The sequence below is a fragment of the Myiozetetes cayanensis genome, unplaced genomic scaffold (genome assembly GCF_022539395.1).
Source record: "Myiozetetes cayanensis isolate MyiCay16 unplaced genomic scaffold, myiCay2020 scf2-11, whole genome shotgun sequence".
In the NCBI taxonomy this organism is placed as follows: domain Eukaryota; kingdom Metazoa; phylum Chordata; class Aves; order Passeriformes; family Tyrannidae; genus Myiozetetes; species Myiozetetes cayanensis.
Window position 1 is genome coordinate 93,306,500 of NW_026087411.1, and position 13,802 is coordinate 93,320,301.

The 13,802-nt window shown below is 34.1% G+C and overlaps 1 protein-coding gene across 3 annotated transcripts in view; it reads left to right on the forward strand.

The window, feature by feature from the left end:
• Positions 1–13,802, forward strand: part of CSMD1 (CUB and Sushi multiple domains 1) — a 1,108,336-nt gene that overhangs the window by 918,604 nt on the left and 175,930 nt on the right. For all 3 annotated transcript variants that reach the window (XR_007628921.1, XM_050315426.1, XM_050315427.1), the window contains exons 27-30: positions 5,885–6,076; positions 8,203–8,341; positions 9,971–10,158; positions 12,035–12,229. Coding sequence is in view for 2 of the 3 variants with exons in the window: in XM_050315426.1 (XP_050171383.1) it covers positions 5,885–6,076; positions 8,203–8,341; positions 9,971–10,158; positions 12,035–12,229 (714 nt within the window). In the remaining variant the exon portion in view is untranslated. The remainder of the gene's footprint in view (positions 1–5,884; positions 6,077–8,202; positions 8,342–9,970; positions 10,159–12,034; positions 12,230–13,802) is intronic.

Here is a 13,802-nt window from a genome sequence, read left to right on the forward strand (position 1 = left end):
GGCTTGCAAGGGGACACTTGCTTACTATGGATCTTCTTCTACAGGGTTACAGGGGATAATGGCTTAACAGTTCACCCCTGTTTCCCTATGGAGGTCCCTCCCCATGGGAAAACAGTTCTTGATAGACCTCTCCAACATGGTCTAGCATGGATCTCACACATGGATCCCAACATTCCTACCCGAGCCATTTTTTTGCTTCAGTGTAGGTTCTCTCAGGGTCACAAATCTTCAGCACCAGTAACATGGATCTCTCACTTAGATCCCAAGCTTATCCGAGCCGTCTCGCTCTGGCATAAGCATCGTCCCCTTCAAGGGTCACAAAGTCTTCAACAGGACTCTGTCTCATCTGAGCCGCTTCTGCTCCAGCGTCAGGCTTTCTCTCTCTGTCAAAGTCACAAATCTCTGGTACATCCACAAGCTCCTCTGTGAGCCGCATGGGGGGTCTCTTCACCTCAACAAACTTTCACAGGTAGTAGGGATTTTATTTTTCAGTCTTTTCCCTGCTGAAGAGAGAGAGCAAAAGGGAGAAAAAAGCAGCTCTCCCCCTTCGAACTTTCTTCTTTCTCCTCCGACTGCTAACTTTGACCTTGGAGGTCCCTTATCTCTTCGCTGGAATTTCTTTGCAGCGGTTTCTTGTCCAAGCAAGCAGTTCTCTAAAGTTTTTTTTTTCTTCACTGTCTTACAAGAGAGAAGGGAGGCTTCAGTGCCGCACCTGCTCCTCCAGGCCCAGGGCCAGAGGAGGCCTTGGCCCACTTTAGGGCCCACCGCCGCCTTTCCCTACATGGCTGCTTAATTTCAACTGCGACACAACCCTTCTCTTCCGTTTTCTTAAAGATGTAATTAGCAAAGGTGTCACTGAAAGTTTTGATTGTTTTTTGTATACCATCCTCAGCCCTAGAGATGAGTTGGTGGGCAAAACCATGACAATAGTATATATAGTATATAGTATATATATATAGTATATAGTATATATACTATACAATTTATACTTTTAATTTACTTATTATTATATTTAGCAAAAAAAAAAAGTGACAAATGATAGGAACAGCACTAGTGATTTCTAGTCATGTTGTCATTCTTACAGGCTCTGATAGCCTTGGTTAAACCATATCTAATATTAGTTCTACCCTTACAATCTAGACTTTTTTCTTCAGCTAAATGATGTATTTATAGTCCCTCAGTTGGTTTTATAGATTTTGGTCCTCAAGGCCAATAAGACATCAAAGGATTATTCACACTCTTAGAATGAAAAAAAAACAACAACCATTTTTGCAAATACCTTGCTTTTCTAGAGTCAGAGCCATCTGTGATAATTTTCTATACCTACCTCTCTTAGTTATAGTATTCTGTAAGAATACACTTTATTAACAACCTATTTAACAATCTATCTCTGCTTTCATATGAAGAAAAATGTTAGTTTCTTTAGCTAATATAGAACAACCAACAAATCATTAACAAAATACCAAAGATTTTTTTCTCAATTTATTTTAATATTTCTATCTTACTAGAAGAACTTGAGACACTCATTTTACTAAAAGCAAAAATACAAAACAAAGGCATTTGTATAGTTGTTTTAGTCTGATTTTTGTTTTTCTGTTGTTTTCCTTCTCTTTGAATATTTTAAAATTTTGCTCTTGAGGTAAATGTAGGTATAAGCAACAAAAACTAAAGATGCCTGACTAAGTCTTTAACTTAACAATTATGATAGTTAAAACCAAACAACTTACACCAACCAGTTAATTAGAATAATTATTTGGAAATTATTCTATCAGATGTTGACACATCTGTTGACAACTTACTTCCTCTGGCAAGAGCTTAACCATTAGCAGATTGTTAGTTGCTAATGACACTGGGCTTAATCTGACAAATCTGTTTAAGCAGTGATGACTGGTTTTGTCCAATTCTGTAATTCCATTTGATCATTAGTTTGTCTACAGCAACTCTCACAGTAACTGTGTCACCTATCTTAAACTGTTAGAGTACTGTTTCTGGAAGATTCTTCTTTTAGTTCTAAGATATCTTTTAATCACTTGCCTAATGGCCTGAGCATTTAAATAGTATAAGTATTTCTGTGACAGAATCTTCATTGCTGAAATTCATCATGCAGTTGTTCCAAATTGATTCACAATTAAATTATTGGGAAAAGGGGGCTGGCACAACAGTATGCTTTAAAAGAAATTTACACATGCATAATCAAATATCTAACTTACTAAATAAATAAATTTTAATGAAAATAAAGTCCATGAAGACATCCCTTATTAAAATAAAAATAAAAGGACACAAGATGCAAGAATTCAAGATTACTTTTTAAAGTCTGTAACTTAATAATTTCACAGTTCAGTTTCTCTCTTGCTGTCTCTGGTGTTATAAATGTGGCATTGCATGCTTATGATAACATGGTAATGGAACTCTGTCAATGCATTTCTATCCATCATCTAATCCATGGCCTGGGGAAGACATTCTCAGCCTCACAGAGGGTAACAGCTCTTCATTTGGTTGCTGTGCAACTAAGCAAAAATGAATCTTGCTTGTTACTTTGATGGTTAGCTCTAAACTTGTGAGCTTCTGTACTTCAGACTTTATGAAAGAGGCTGCACTGGCATTTAGGTTTCCTTTTTCTTTACATTCTTCGACAATACAGGACATTTAAATAGGTGGTTGATGCTAATTTGGACACTTCTTAGTCTGTACCTTTGGACATGTTATGTCCTTTATAGACAACAAATGTTATTCTTTCACATTTGGAAAGCTTGTGCAATTTACAAGCCTAGCTCCTAAAAAGTCTATATTATTTCTTTAACTATGTGTACGAGGAAAAAATAGTGTCTGCTGCACAACACTACAGCAAATGGCTCACATGATTGGTACCAAAGAATAATGAAAATTATATGGATGAAGATGATGTTTTTCTTCCCTAGGGGTACAATAGAATACAGGCTAACAAAATTACTTAAAACAATAAGAAAGAGTAAAAGATAAGTTAGACAAAACTCTACCACATTGCTCACAAATCTACAGACACACAAATACACAGTGTCATATTCTCAAAAACAGTCTCCTATTGACTTTCCATGAAGTTTTAAATCAACTTTGAAAATATAATTTCGGGACCAAATCCAAAATAAGATCTAAAATAGGATTGTGAAAGATTAATTAAATAGAAACCAGGAGTCTTGACACAGTGGTTGTCTCCATATGGAGATCTGAAATCTCTCTAGCAATCTGTGGTTTTCCTAGCTGTCTGTTCTTCTGGCACCTACCTCTAGTTCCATCTTTTATGTACACAGAAGTTTGTTCCTCTCTGAACAGATGAGGCAGTAAGAGGTAGGAAATCTGTGCAGAGGATTACTCTATAACTCACTGAATATCATGTAGCTTAAGGCTTAGAGAACATATGTAAGAGCTGAGAAGCAGCAATTTAGTTCTTTTCCGGCTTAATGTCATTCAAATCTCCTCCCCTGTCTATGCCATTTTAGACACTCATTTTTCCTCAGAGATTTCTTAAGAGTCTAACTTTGTAATTTGGTTTGATTTAGCATCCTGAGGTCTAAAATGTAGTTATTGCTTTCCCTGTTTTACAGTGTATATATTTTAACTATCAACTGTTATAAAAGAAGAGCAGTGACAGAAAAGTAGTGATTTTCTGGATTACTTGTCAATGCATATAACCTCTATACCCTTTAGATATTTGCACAATACTAAATGAAGCAATATCAGACTTGTAATTTTCATGCAGTTACAAAACCTCTTGGGATCCTAGAGAAGTAAAACAACTTGGAAAAGAGGCAAGTTTAGAAGCTGACAGTCTGTCTAAATGTTCACTTTACTAGATGACACATCAGCACTTAAATGTCTGGTGTTCTGTTTAATTAGGATCAAGTATGTTTAGCATGATAAAAAAGTTATTAAAATAACTTCTAAGGCTTCAAAACCAAAAGTGTAAAGAGCATTTTGATGTTTGTTAAATATCTGTGATAAGTTTTAAAATTTAGAACTTTTTACATAAGAAATGGAGATTAACAGTGAAATTAATATTAGAAGGCATTTCTAATTGGTGTTTACTTGACACAGTCAAAATGGCCAAAGTGTTGTTTGCTGAGGTATTATATTGCATAACCTTTTAAGGAGAAAATGAATCTATTCAGAGATATGTTAAAAAAAAGAGTAATTAATGACAGAGATAGGCTTGGGCTCATTTACTTGAAAGAATTGTAACTGCTTAACAGATATGCACTGGAGCAATCCATTTTTTAGAGCTGTTGATATCTATCAAATAAGGAAAAACTTCCCTGAGTTCATGACCATGCTTTCATTCCCCTGTGGCCAAATACAATTTAATAAACTGCACTACTTTGGGATGTCAGGTAAATTGTCAGAATGGTGCCTGGGGAATGCTTACACAGTTCTCATTAGTAGTGACAGCTGTTGCTTTAATTCATGGATTGATGCTTATAAATTCTTGTGGAAAAAAGTTCACCACAGTTAAAAAACCTGCCATATCTTTTACCTCATTTACATATAGGAGCCATCCCAAACTACAAGATCTACTGTTTTGGAACGGAAACACGACCAAAAGATGGAGAATAATACAGTGTTAAACAATGTTTCTCTGTCTATAGTGTGGTTATTATAATAACCTATGAATTCTTATATAAAGATGTTTTACAGTTTTTGCAATTTATCTAAGAGACCACCTATTTGTTAAAACATGCATAAAACCATTTTAACAATCTCAAATGGTTGTTTATTATTTTACACTTTTTTTTTTTCAACCTTTCTATCTTCTGAAAAGAATTTTCCAGTTGTACAACCTTGTAGCTGTTTCAATTTTGCAAATGTTTAGTTGCATTTGCTGTTTCTTATAGTGGTAGGGGATAGGAGTAGACACAGCTGTTAATACAGAAGATGGATTACCTGCACATTATGGTCATGAGGTGGTCATGCATGCTGGTGGTAGGCACCAGTATCATTAATGGCAGCAGTGACACTGGGTTTGTGACTCCTTATTTTGGCTTTTATTTCACAGTTGTAGTAAGTTCTTTGAAAAGGATGTGTTCGGGTGAGAACTGGTAGGAAACAGAGTGCAATTCTGTGTTTTAGGGACATTAGCCTCCAGAGATGGAGACTTCTTTTCCTTTGGAAGACTGCCATGTTTATTGCAACTCAGGATTTTTAAATACCTGAAACCAGCAGAAGAGACCTGGCATCTTCCACAAATCCATAGTAGATGTAGATTTATGTATGCACTTTCTGAATGATTACTTGCTCTAAGTCATGCCATACTGATCGCTCTTCTCAGTTTAACTTTCCTTTTTAAATTAATTTATTTTTTTTAGATAGCAAAATCCATATCCAAATACAGAAGATTGATTGTAGGTGAGATATTTTGCCAAGATTCAGTTTAAGTGAACTGTAAAAAAGTTGTTTTTTACCCCTTAAATGAAAACTTCAGGGCTACATAAACTACTATTTGATTCAGCCAGATTGGTAAATATAGCATTTGCATGGTGCAGGATAATAAGAACATAAAAAAATATTATTTTTATTTTGATACTTACCCTATTGTACAAAAGGCATCAAATCTCTTTTCATAAGCAGAATATTAAAGTGAGAAAATTAAGTAGTTACTAGTTCTTTTGATGTATTAACTGGACAAAATCAAGCCATATTTTATATTAAAAATACTGGCAGGGAGTCCACATAATCATGATGTATCTCACTGGGCAGATTCTTGTGAAAATAAAGAAACAAAATGCCTTCCCGTATTAACCAAAGAGTAAATAATATTATCTGTGGTTGGAATGCTAATGTGAATAGTTGTGCATTTAATTATGGATGGTAAGTATCTACACCTTATAGTCTTTATTTTGTCATTGCCTTACAGCTTCCATTGCATCAACTTGTAATGATCCTGGGACACCACAGAATGGCACTAGATATGGAGACAGCAGAGAACCTGGAGACACTACCACCTTTCAATGTGACCCTGGCTATCAGCTTCAAGGACAGGCAAAAATTACATGTGTGCAACTGAATAACCGATTCTTCTGGCAACCTGATCCTCCTACATGCATAGGTAATAAGATGAGATGTTAGTCTCTATTTAAGATTAATACAGATTGGATTTCTTGTTCAACTACTGAGTGCATGGTCCTCATGCTGAAGTGATGGTCTCTGCAGAAGTCAGTTATTTGGTACTTGTGGATAACGTCAACCTCATTCTCTAGATTAATACTATTTTTAGCTGTGATTTTCTTACTCTATTTTATTTTTAAACTTCACACAAGTTTGACCAAGTCTAATAGAAATAATTAAACAGAAGTGAGGATTTGGATTAAAAAATAAAATTCTTGTTGCAATGTTCTCATTAGAATAGTCTTCTATGTAATAGTTTAGTTACATAAATTGTAATCCATTATTTATTCTGAAAATTTTCTGAGTTATCCTGTAGATTAAATTCCCATCCTGTGCAATCCCTTGGATACTGGATGCCTATTGGGAAAAGTAGATGCAGAGAAGGTGATCCAAGTGACAGTGCTGTTGAAAGAAATTATATGTATATCCATAGCACTAGGAGAGGGTGGGAGATCTTGGTTCCGTAGTTCTAGATGGTATAAAGGTTTCTCTTTGGTTCTGGTCAGTAGATTCATAATTGCAGGCTTGGAAGTCTTGCTGAAATGTATTTTAAGTTCAGCAGTGTAACTCTCCTAAGGTTAATCAACACCTGTGGAAATTTATCTGCTAGGTATAGTAATTTGTTAAATCCTTGTTATTTTGTTGTGTACTGATTTATAATTAAATGAAAACTTATTTTAACAATCCTAAACAAGAAACACAATAGTACTGGAATAAACATAATGCTTTCTCTTTCTACAAGTGGCTTGTAGAGGTACTTTCCAAAATATCAAATCCTCAAGCAATTGCAGTCCCTCTGCTTTTCTAAAGACAAATACTGTGAAGGATTCAGGACAATGTAGAATAGTTTCTCTGAGACCATATCATGTAGCAGAATCGGAGCAGCATATAATCTGAACATTGTCTTCTGGATACCTTGTGTGCAATGTACAAATAGCAGTATAAAATGCTCTACTAAGTGCACTGGGATCATTCACAAATTAAAAATTTAAAAAATTAAATTAAAAAATTAAAATAAAATATATCTGGTACCTGTCTGGTCTAGAAGGTTCATTAAATACCAAATATAATATCTCTGTGGTTCTCTGTAGTCTAGTAAACAAACAAAAAAACCCAATATGCAAAACCAACAAAACCTAACGAATCAAACACAAAAGAAAGGAGGAAATAAGATAGAAAGAAAGAGAGAATCCTTTTGGGCAAAACATATACACATAATTATTTTTATTTTTCTGCATACTCAAGGTCACTTTGAAGGGGAAAGCAGATTAAAGTAATCTTTACTGTAGGCATGACAACAATAGAAACTTTAAGAGTTCTGTAAAGCTGTTATATGTAATTTTAGAATTTTTGTATGTCCTAATTTCAGTATGCTGATTTATAAGTGAAATGGCCTGACCCCCCCCCCACACACACACTTTCTTTAAAATATTTACTGTACATTCCAAACCCTTAGTACCAACTGTTTTATGCTGTAGATGTGTTTCTCTGAGTCTGCTTGACTTGGTAATGTAGATGCACTCTGTGTTGACTACTGTACTTTTTCATTAGACTTCTACATGATTATCATCTCAACGAGTTGGATTCCTTATCTGTTTAAAAGCCACATTCAATTTATGGTCACTAAATAAATGTATTTCATTTTTTATTTTGGTAGCATCTTTACTAAGTGAATCAAACTGTTTTGAACTACATCCACAGTCAAAAGAAACTGCATCCTAAATCCTACTACTGAGCTTTTCCAGTTCTTAAAGTACTTCCAGTACCTAAGAAATTTTCAGCTTGAAAGAAACAGGATTAATTAATAGCAAAAATATAGATGACTTCCTATTTAACTTTACATATTTTTTTTTCATTTGAAAGAACTTTTCCTATTCTGCTTTTGAATATAAACAGAGCTCACTTCTTCAAAAGGAAAATAGCAAAAGTTTTGCTAACTGAAAGTGGGAAAGCTCTGAGTTTTTTTAAAAAATATTAGTTTTGGTAAATGTAGAAGTCAGTTTATTCCTATTTAACAGTTAATGTGAATTTAACATGTGACCATATTTCTTTTTTCCATTGTGACAGCTGCATGTGGAGGAAATCTGACAGGCCCAGCAGGAGTTATTTTATCACCTAACTATCCACAGCCTTATCCTCCTGGGAAAGAATGTGACTGGAGAATAAAAGTAAACCCTGACTTTGTCATTGCCTTGATATTCAAAAGGTACCATTTCTTCATGAATGTTTTAAAGGGTTTTAAACATCACATCTAAAAATGGCATTATTTATAATTTCTTAAAGCTTCTAATTATATTCTCTGGCTAAGTTCTGGAACATACATCTAATAAGTGCTATATGATTGCTTCCAAATAATATAAAATAAAAAATTATAGTTAAATGGTACTTTTGCTATCAAATATATCCCTGAAGAATAAAACTTTCTGTGACATAGGAAATAAAAATCTTTGAAAAAGAATGTCAGTCTATAGAAATGCTAAATTTATGCTATCGTACCTAATAGTGGAGACTTAAGCTGTAGCAGAAACTCTATTGGTAAGTCATTCTTACAGATTTTTAGAAATACAGACTAAATATACTTTGCTCGAAGTATATGGATCAGAAAAAAAAAAAAAGTTCTACTTAGTCAAGAAACAAAAGACATTGAGATATTATTGTATCATAATCATAAAAAGTTTTATTTACAAAGTGTTCCATAATAACCTATATGTGTTGCATAGATTTTTATCAAAAATTTGAAGTTCAGGGATATAGTCATATTATTGTGTTCAGTTTATCATTTCTATTTGAATCAGTCCTATGCAACCTTACTTGCTATATCTGTGGATGCAAATGCAATTTTTTTTCATTTTCTGATACTCTGTCTTAAGCGTGATTTTTAAACTAGGAATGGTAACATTTCTGTTGACTTCAGTAGAATGGTGATCAATTGTGATTCGTTTAGAAAGAGATGGTGGCATGTTCAGAATTTTTCTGTGTAATATTTGCACCCTTTCTCTGAAACAAAAGCTGACCATCGCACTTGGGAAAAAGAATTTATTTATATTGTTCTACAAAGATAGACAAAAATCCACTCACCTGACTGAGTCCCTGCCTAGCCTGTTTGTAATGTAGTTTTACTTTTCTCATGTTTTCTTCAGTGTTCCTAGTATATCCTTTTATCTATCTCTGTATACATTTCTCATATAAATGCCTGATATTTATCTTTATGTTGTCTCAGAACTCATCTCAATTACATTCCTCTGAATGACATTCCATTCATATTATCTTCAAAATTATTTTTAAAACATATAGATGTCATGAAATATAGCACAATATAGATGGTTTAGTGAGAATAATGTTAATTCACGTTAATTTATCGTAATTGTCTGGTGTAATTTGGGTAAGAACAAATGCAAGTTCCAGGATAGTCGTCTATTTCTATGAAAGCATCTTGTTTCCAAAAAGGTAAACTTATGTTTGTAATGGAGGGATTTAATATCCTCCAGTTTAGCCTGCTAAAATCTGGACTTTAAGCTAGTTGCCTGGATCATTCCCCTGGGCACTGGTAAGAGCCAGCCTTTCTGAAGAAGGTGATTCTATTATCTTAAGAATAGTATTTAGGATAGGTAGGAGGATATGCCTGATGGATTTTGGGAAGCTGAATGTGTTCCAGTCAGTGGTAAAAAGAACTCCATTGAAAGTTAGCAAATTTTCATTGTGAATCATATTTAAAAAGACATTTATTTCTGGAGAAGAAAATGTGTTAGGCAGAAGATTGGCAGCCACAGTTATAGTAATGTTTAACTCATTAAAAAGAAATGAAGACTTAATTCTCTTTTCCCTTTATTTTCAGTTTCAATATGGAACCCAGTTATGATTTTCTACATATTTATGAAGGAGAAGATTCCAACAGTCCTCTGATTGGCAGTTTTCAAGGCTCGCATGCTCCTGAAAGAATAGAGAGCAGTGGTAACAGTCTGTTTCTGGCTTTTCGCAGTGATGCTTCTGTTGGAATGTCAGGATTTGCCATTGACTATAAAGGTACTGTTCTCATCATAAGCTGTGAGAACATAAAGGGAAAAGAATGTTATTCAGTATTATTGAGACTCAAATCTGTTTACTTCTATATGTACTCATACAGAACTGCCAGATACCTTGATGTATTGATGTAATTTTTAAAAATCTTCTGTTAATAAATGAAGGACAACAGAAATACTATTTCATGAAATCCTTTTCACATCAGTTATGCACATTGTCATCTTCCAGAAAACAAAAATTGGTAGAAGAGGTACATCTAAAGTAACATTTGGAAAAGAGTTTTAGAATAATGGAATTGTCTTACTCAAGTAGAATACCTGACTGCTTCTTTCTTGTCAATACATACCAATACACTTTCCTTTCCACTTTGTTTTGAATTTGCAAATGCATTTTTGAGTAAATACTACTGGACAGTATTTGCATTTTTTGGGAGGTACCTATTACTAGACAGAGATTGAGTTACACTGCCTATTTACTAAAGCCAGACACTCACTGAAAATGCCAGTTTCTTTCTGATCACAGATGTTGTCCCTGGTGTGATTATTATCTTTGCTGAGATTTATGAAGCTGTTTTTCTGCAGCAGAGATGCTACCTCAGCTCCTTATTCTTGACAATGGAAGCAAGCCACATTAATGTACATGTTAAAAATGAAGGAACAAAAAGATCTAAGGAATATAAAATAAAATACCTATAAAAGAGAAGGAAGTGAAAAATAACTATAAAATAATTTTTATATTTAGTCTTCATCAGTTGTCCAGCATCATGCATTATTCTCCATGTTGGCAAGGTTCTTTTTCACAAAGTAATTGTCATATTGCCATGGATGAAGTCTTAGACTGTTCCTCTCAAAACAAAATATCAAAAAAATAGGAAAACTTTTTGTTCCAGGAAGTCGGTCAGACCTACAAGGAAAGAGAGTGGAAAGCTGAGTAGGAGACAAAGACATAAAGATGTCCACTGAAAATGTGAATACACATTTTCACTGTATGTCTATTTTTTGTTCTCAGCATATGTGTAGCTTTATGCAGCTGGAAGTCAAATGAAATTATAATTAAATAAAAGAAATAAGAACAGAACACTGTATTAAAAAAAGTTATTGTACTCAATGGACCGTGTATTTGTGCCTAATAATTAGATATTTTTCTTAAGTACATTATTCAATATTTTATATAGAATTTTTTAAATGATTAAATGGTTTGGGTTGGAAGGTACTTAAAGATCAACCTCCCTGCCATGGGAAGGGATACCTTCCACTAGACCAGGTTGCTCAAAGTCCCATCCAACCTGGCCTCACTTCCAGTGAGGAGACATCCAAAACTTCTCTGGCCAATCTGTTCCAGTGCCTCACTACCTTATGCTGAAGGATTGCTTCCTTATTTTAATCTAAACCTCTCTTTCAGTTTGAAGCCATTCCCCCTTGTCCGATCACTACATACCCTTGTTGCCTTTTCCATGTCCCGGATAACCAGGTCTCCCATTTCTTTCTGGAGAGGACCCACGTTTCTCTAGTCCTCCTTATTTCACCAGTGTGTGTATAGAAGTGGTAAATTCTAGAACTGGCCATTTTTCTTCTACAGTACTAAACTTTTTTTGGAGTCATTCAGCTTTCAGAGAGTTCCACCAACAAATAGGAGGAAGAAAATGCTGTTGATTAGATCCTCTCACTATCATTTCCTTGGCCAGATAACCAATTTTATGAAAACATCCATGACCTTGTAATAAGCATACAGAAACACAATAATACATTAATAAGCTGTTTAAAAATTTAAACTGATTGGAAAGAAAAAATGGACAATTGTTCAATTTTTTTTTTTTTTTTTTTTTTTAAATAATTTAAATTGAAAGTGTATCTAGATTTACTGCAATTCATTTTAACAGAAAAGCCACGGGAAGCTTGTTTTGATCCTGGAAACATCATGAATGGGACAAGAATTGGAGCAGACTTTAAGCTTGGTTCAACTATTACTTATCAGTGTGATTCTGGATATAAGATTATTGATCCTTCAACTATAACATGTGTAATTGGTGCAGATGGAAAGCCAGCATGGAACAGAGCATTGCCATCTTGTAATGGTATGTATTGTTTTCTTACTTTGTCCCCTCAGTGAATTCAGTTTCTCAGACCCTGAGGCTGTTTAGACTATTTCTACACATATAGCTGGTATAAAAAAAAAAAACGAGGTCAAAAAATAAGAATTATGATGAGTGTTAGACTATAGCTTAGTCAAATATTTAAAAATATCTTTAAACTCTGCAATCAACATATGTTCATATGATGACTATAATGTAATATGTAAGTTTCTTTAGGCACATTCTTTAGAATAGATATCACAAGCATCTCAATACTGCATTAATTGTCACCGTATAATAATAATAATAGTTACTGAGGCAGAAAATTAAAATGACATCTCAGAGCTATGGCTAACTAATTTATCCTCTATCCCAGGTTTCAACATTTGTGTTTTATGTATATATATCTATGGAACAATTTTAACAAATCAAAAGGAAGTTACATATATTAGTTAATTAGCACCAAGTACTGATTTATATATGTTGAAAAATTACCTCCTGTGAAGTTTTAGGTTTTTAATTATAGGAAAAAACAATTTAGAAGGAAACATTTCTACAACTCAATAACTTTGAAGCTTGTTTTAAATTAAGTATAAGTGACATTCTTTCTTTCCAGTGAAATGTTCATGACTTGAAAATTTCATCTGGTAAATAGAAGATAGACTTTGTGGCTTGCTTTCTGGTATCCTCAAAACAAGAAGAGAAGGAAATATGAAGATTTTAAATTCATGGCATAAACTGATTCCTTGTGATATTTGAATTTCACCTCAGCCACATAATCCTATTCGGCCTACTGACAGATCAAACTTGTTATGTTCTATCATTACATTGGATTTTTGAATAATTCATACAAGCAGCTAAGAGAAGACATAGATTTGTAATATTAATTGCTGCCTGTATAAGGAAGTTAAACTTGCAAAGATATTTCAAGTTTGATTTTGAAGACCTGTCAGGGAGCAGAGAGAGCAGGTCTGCTCCACAAGGGCCAGGAGCCAAGGCTGTCCAAAGCCCATGCTATGCCCTCACTCACTACGCACAGTTCCACAACACGAGGTGGGTCAGCAGAGCCAGGAGCTGGTAACAGGGTACTTGCATTGCCCCAGACCAATGACCTTGTTGTCCACCTGGGCCACAGATCATTCCCAGAGCTACTTTCCAGGCAGTTGTTAAATTATAATCTGCTATATGTAAGATGCCCACAGTAGGGTAATGTTGATTTACTTTGTTCCCTATAGTAGAATGATATTTTCCTATCTGTAGCTATAAATTCTGTAGCTATAAAAAGTTTCTCTTAATCTTTCTGTTCTTTTTTTTATATACATATGAAACCAAAGATTTTTTTATACATATAATCTATGTGCTTTTTCATAATCATCTAGGAAGCTATGAAAAACAAGGCAATTCAAGCATACATTGACAAAGTAGAATCCTTGGCATTCTGTGCAGGCTACTGTCAGTGTATCTATGTATTCCTCTGAGACACAAGATAACTGTGCTATTTATTTATCTAGTACTATATTTTTTCCTGAGCTTTTTTTAATACAGATGGATATAGAAAGATATTCTAATAAAAACC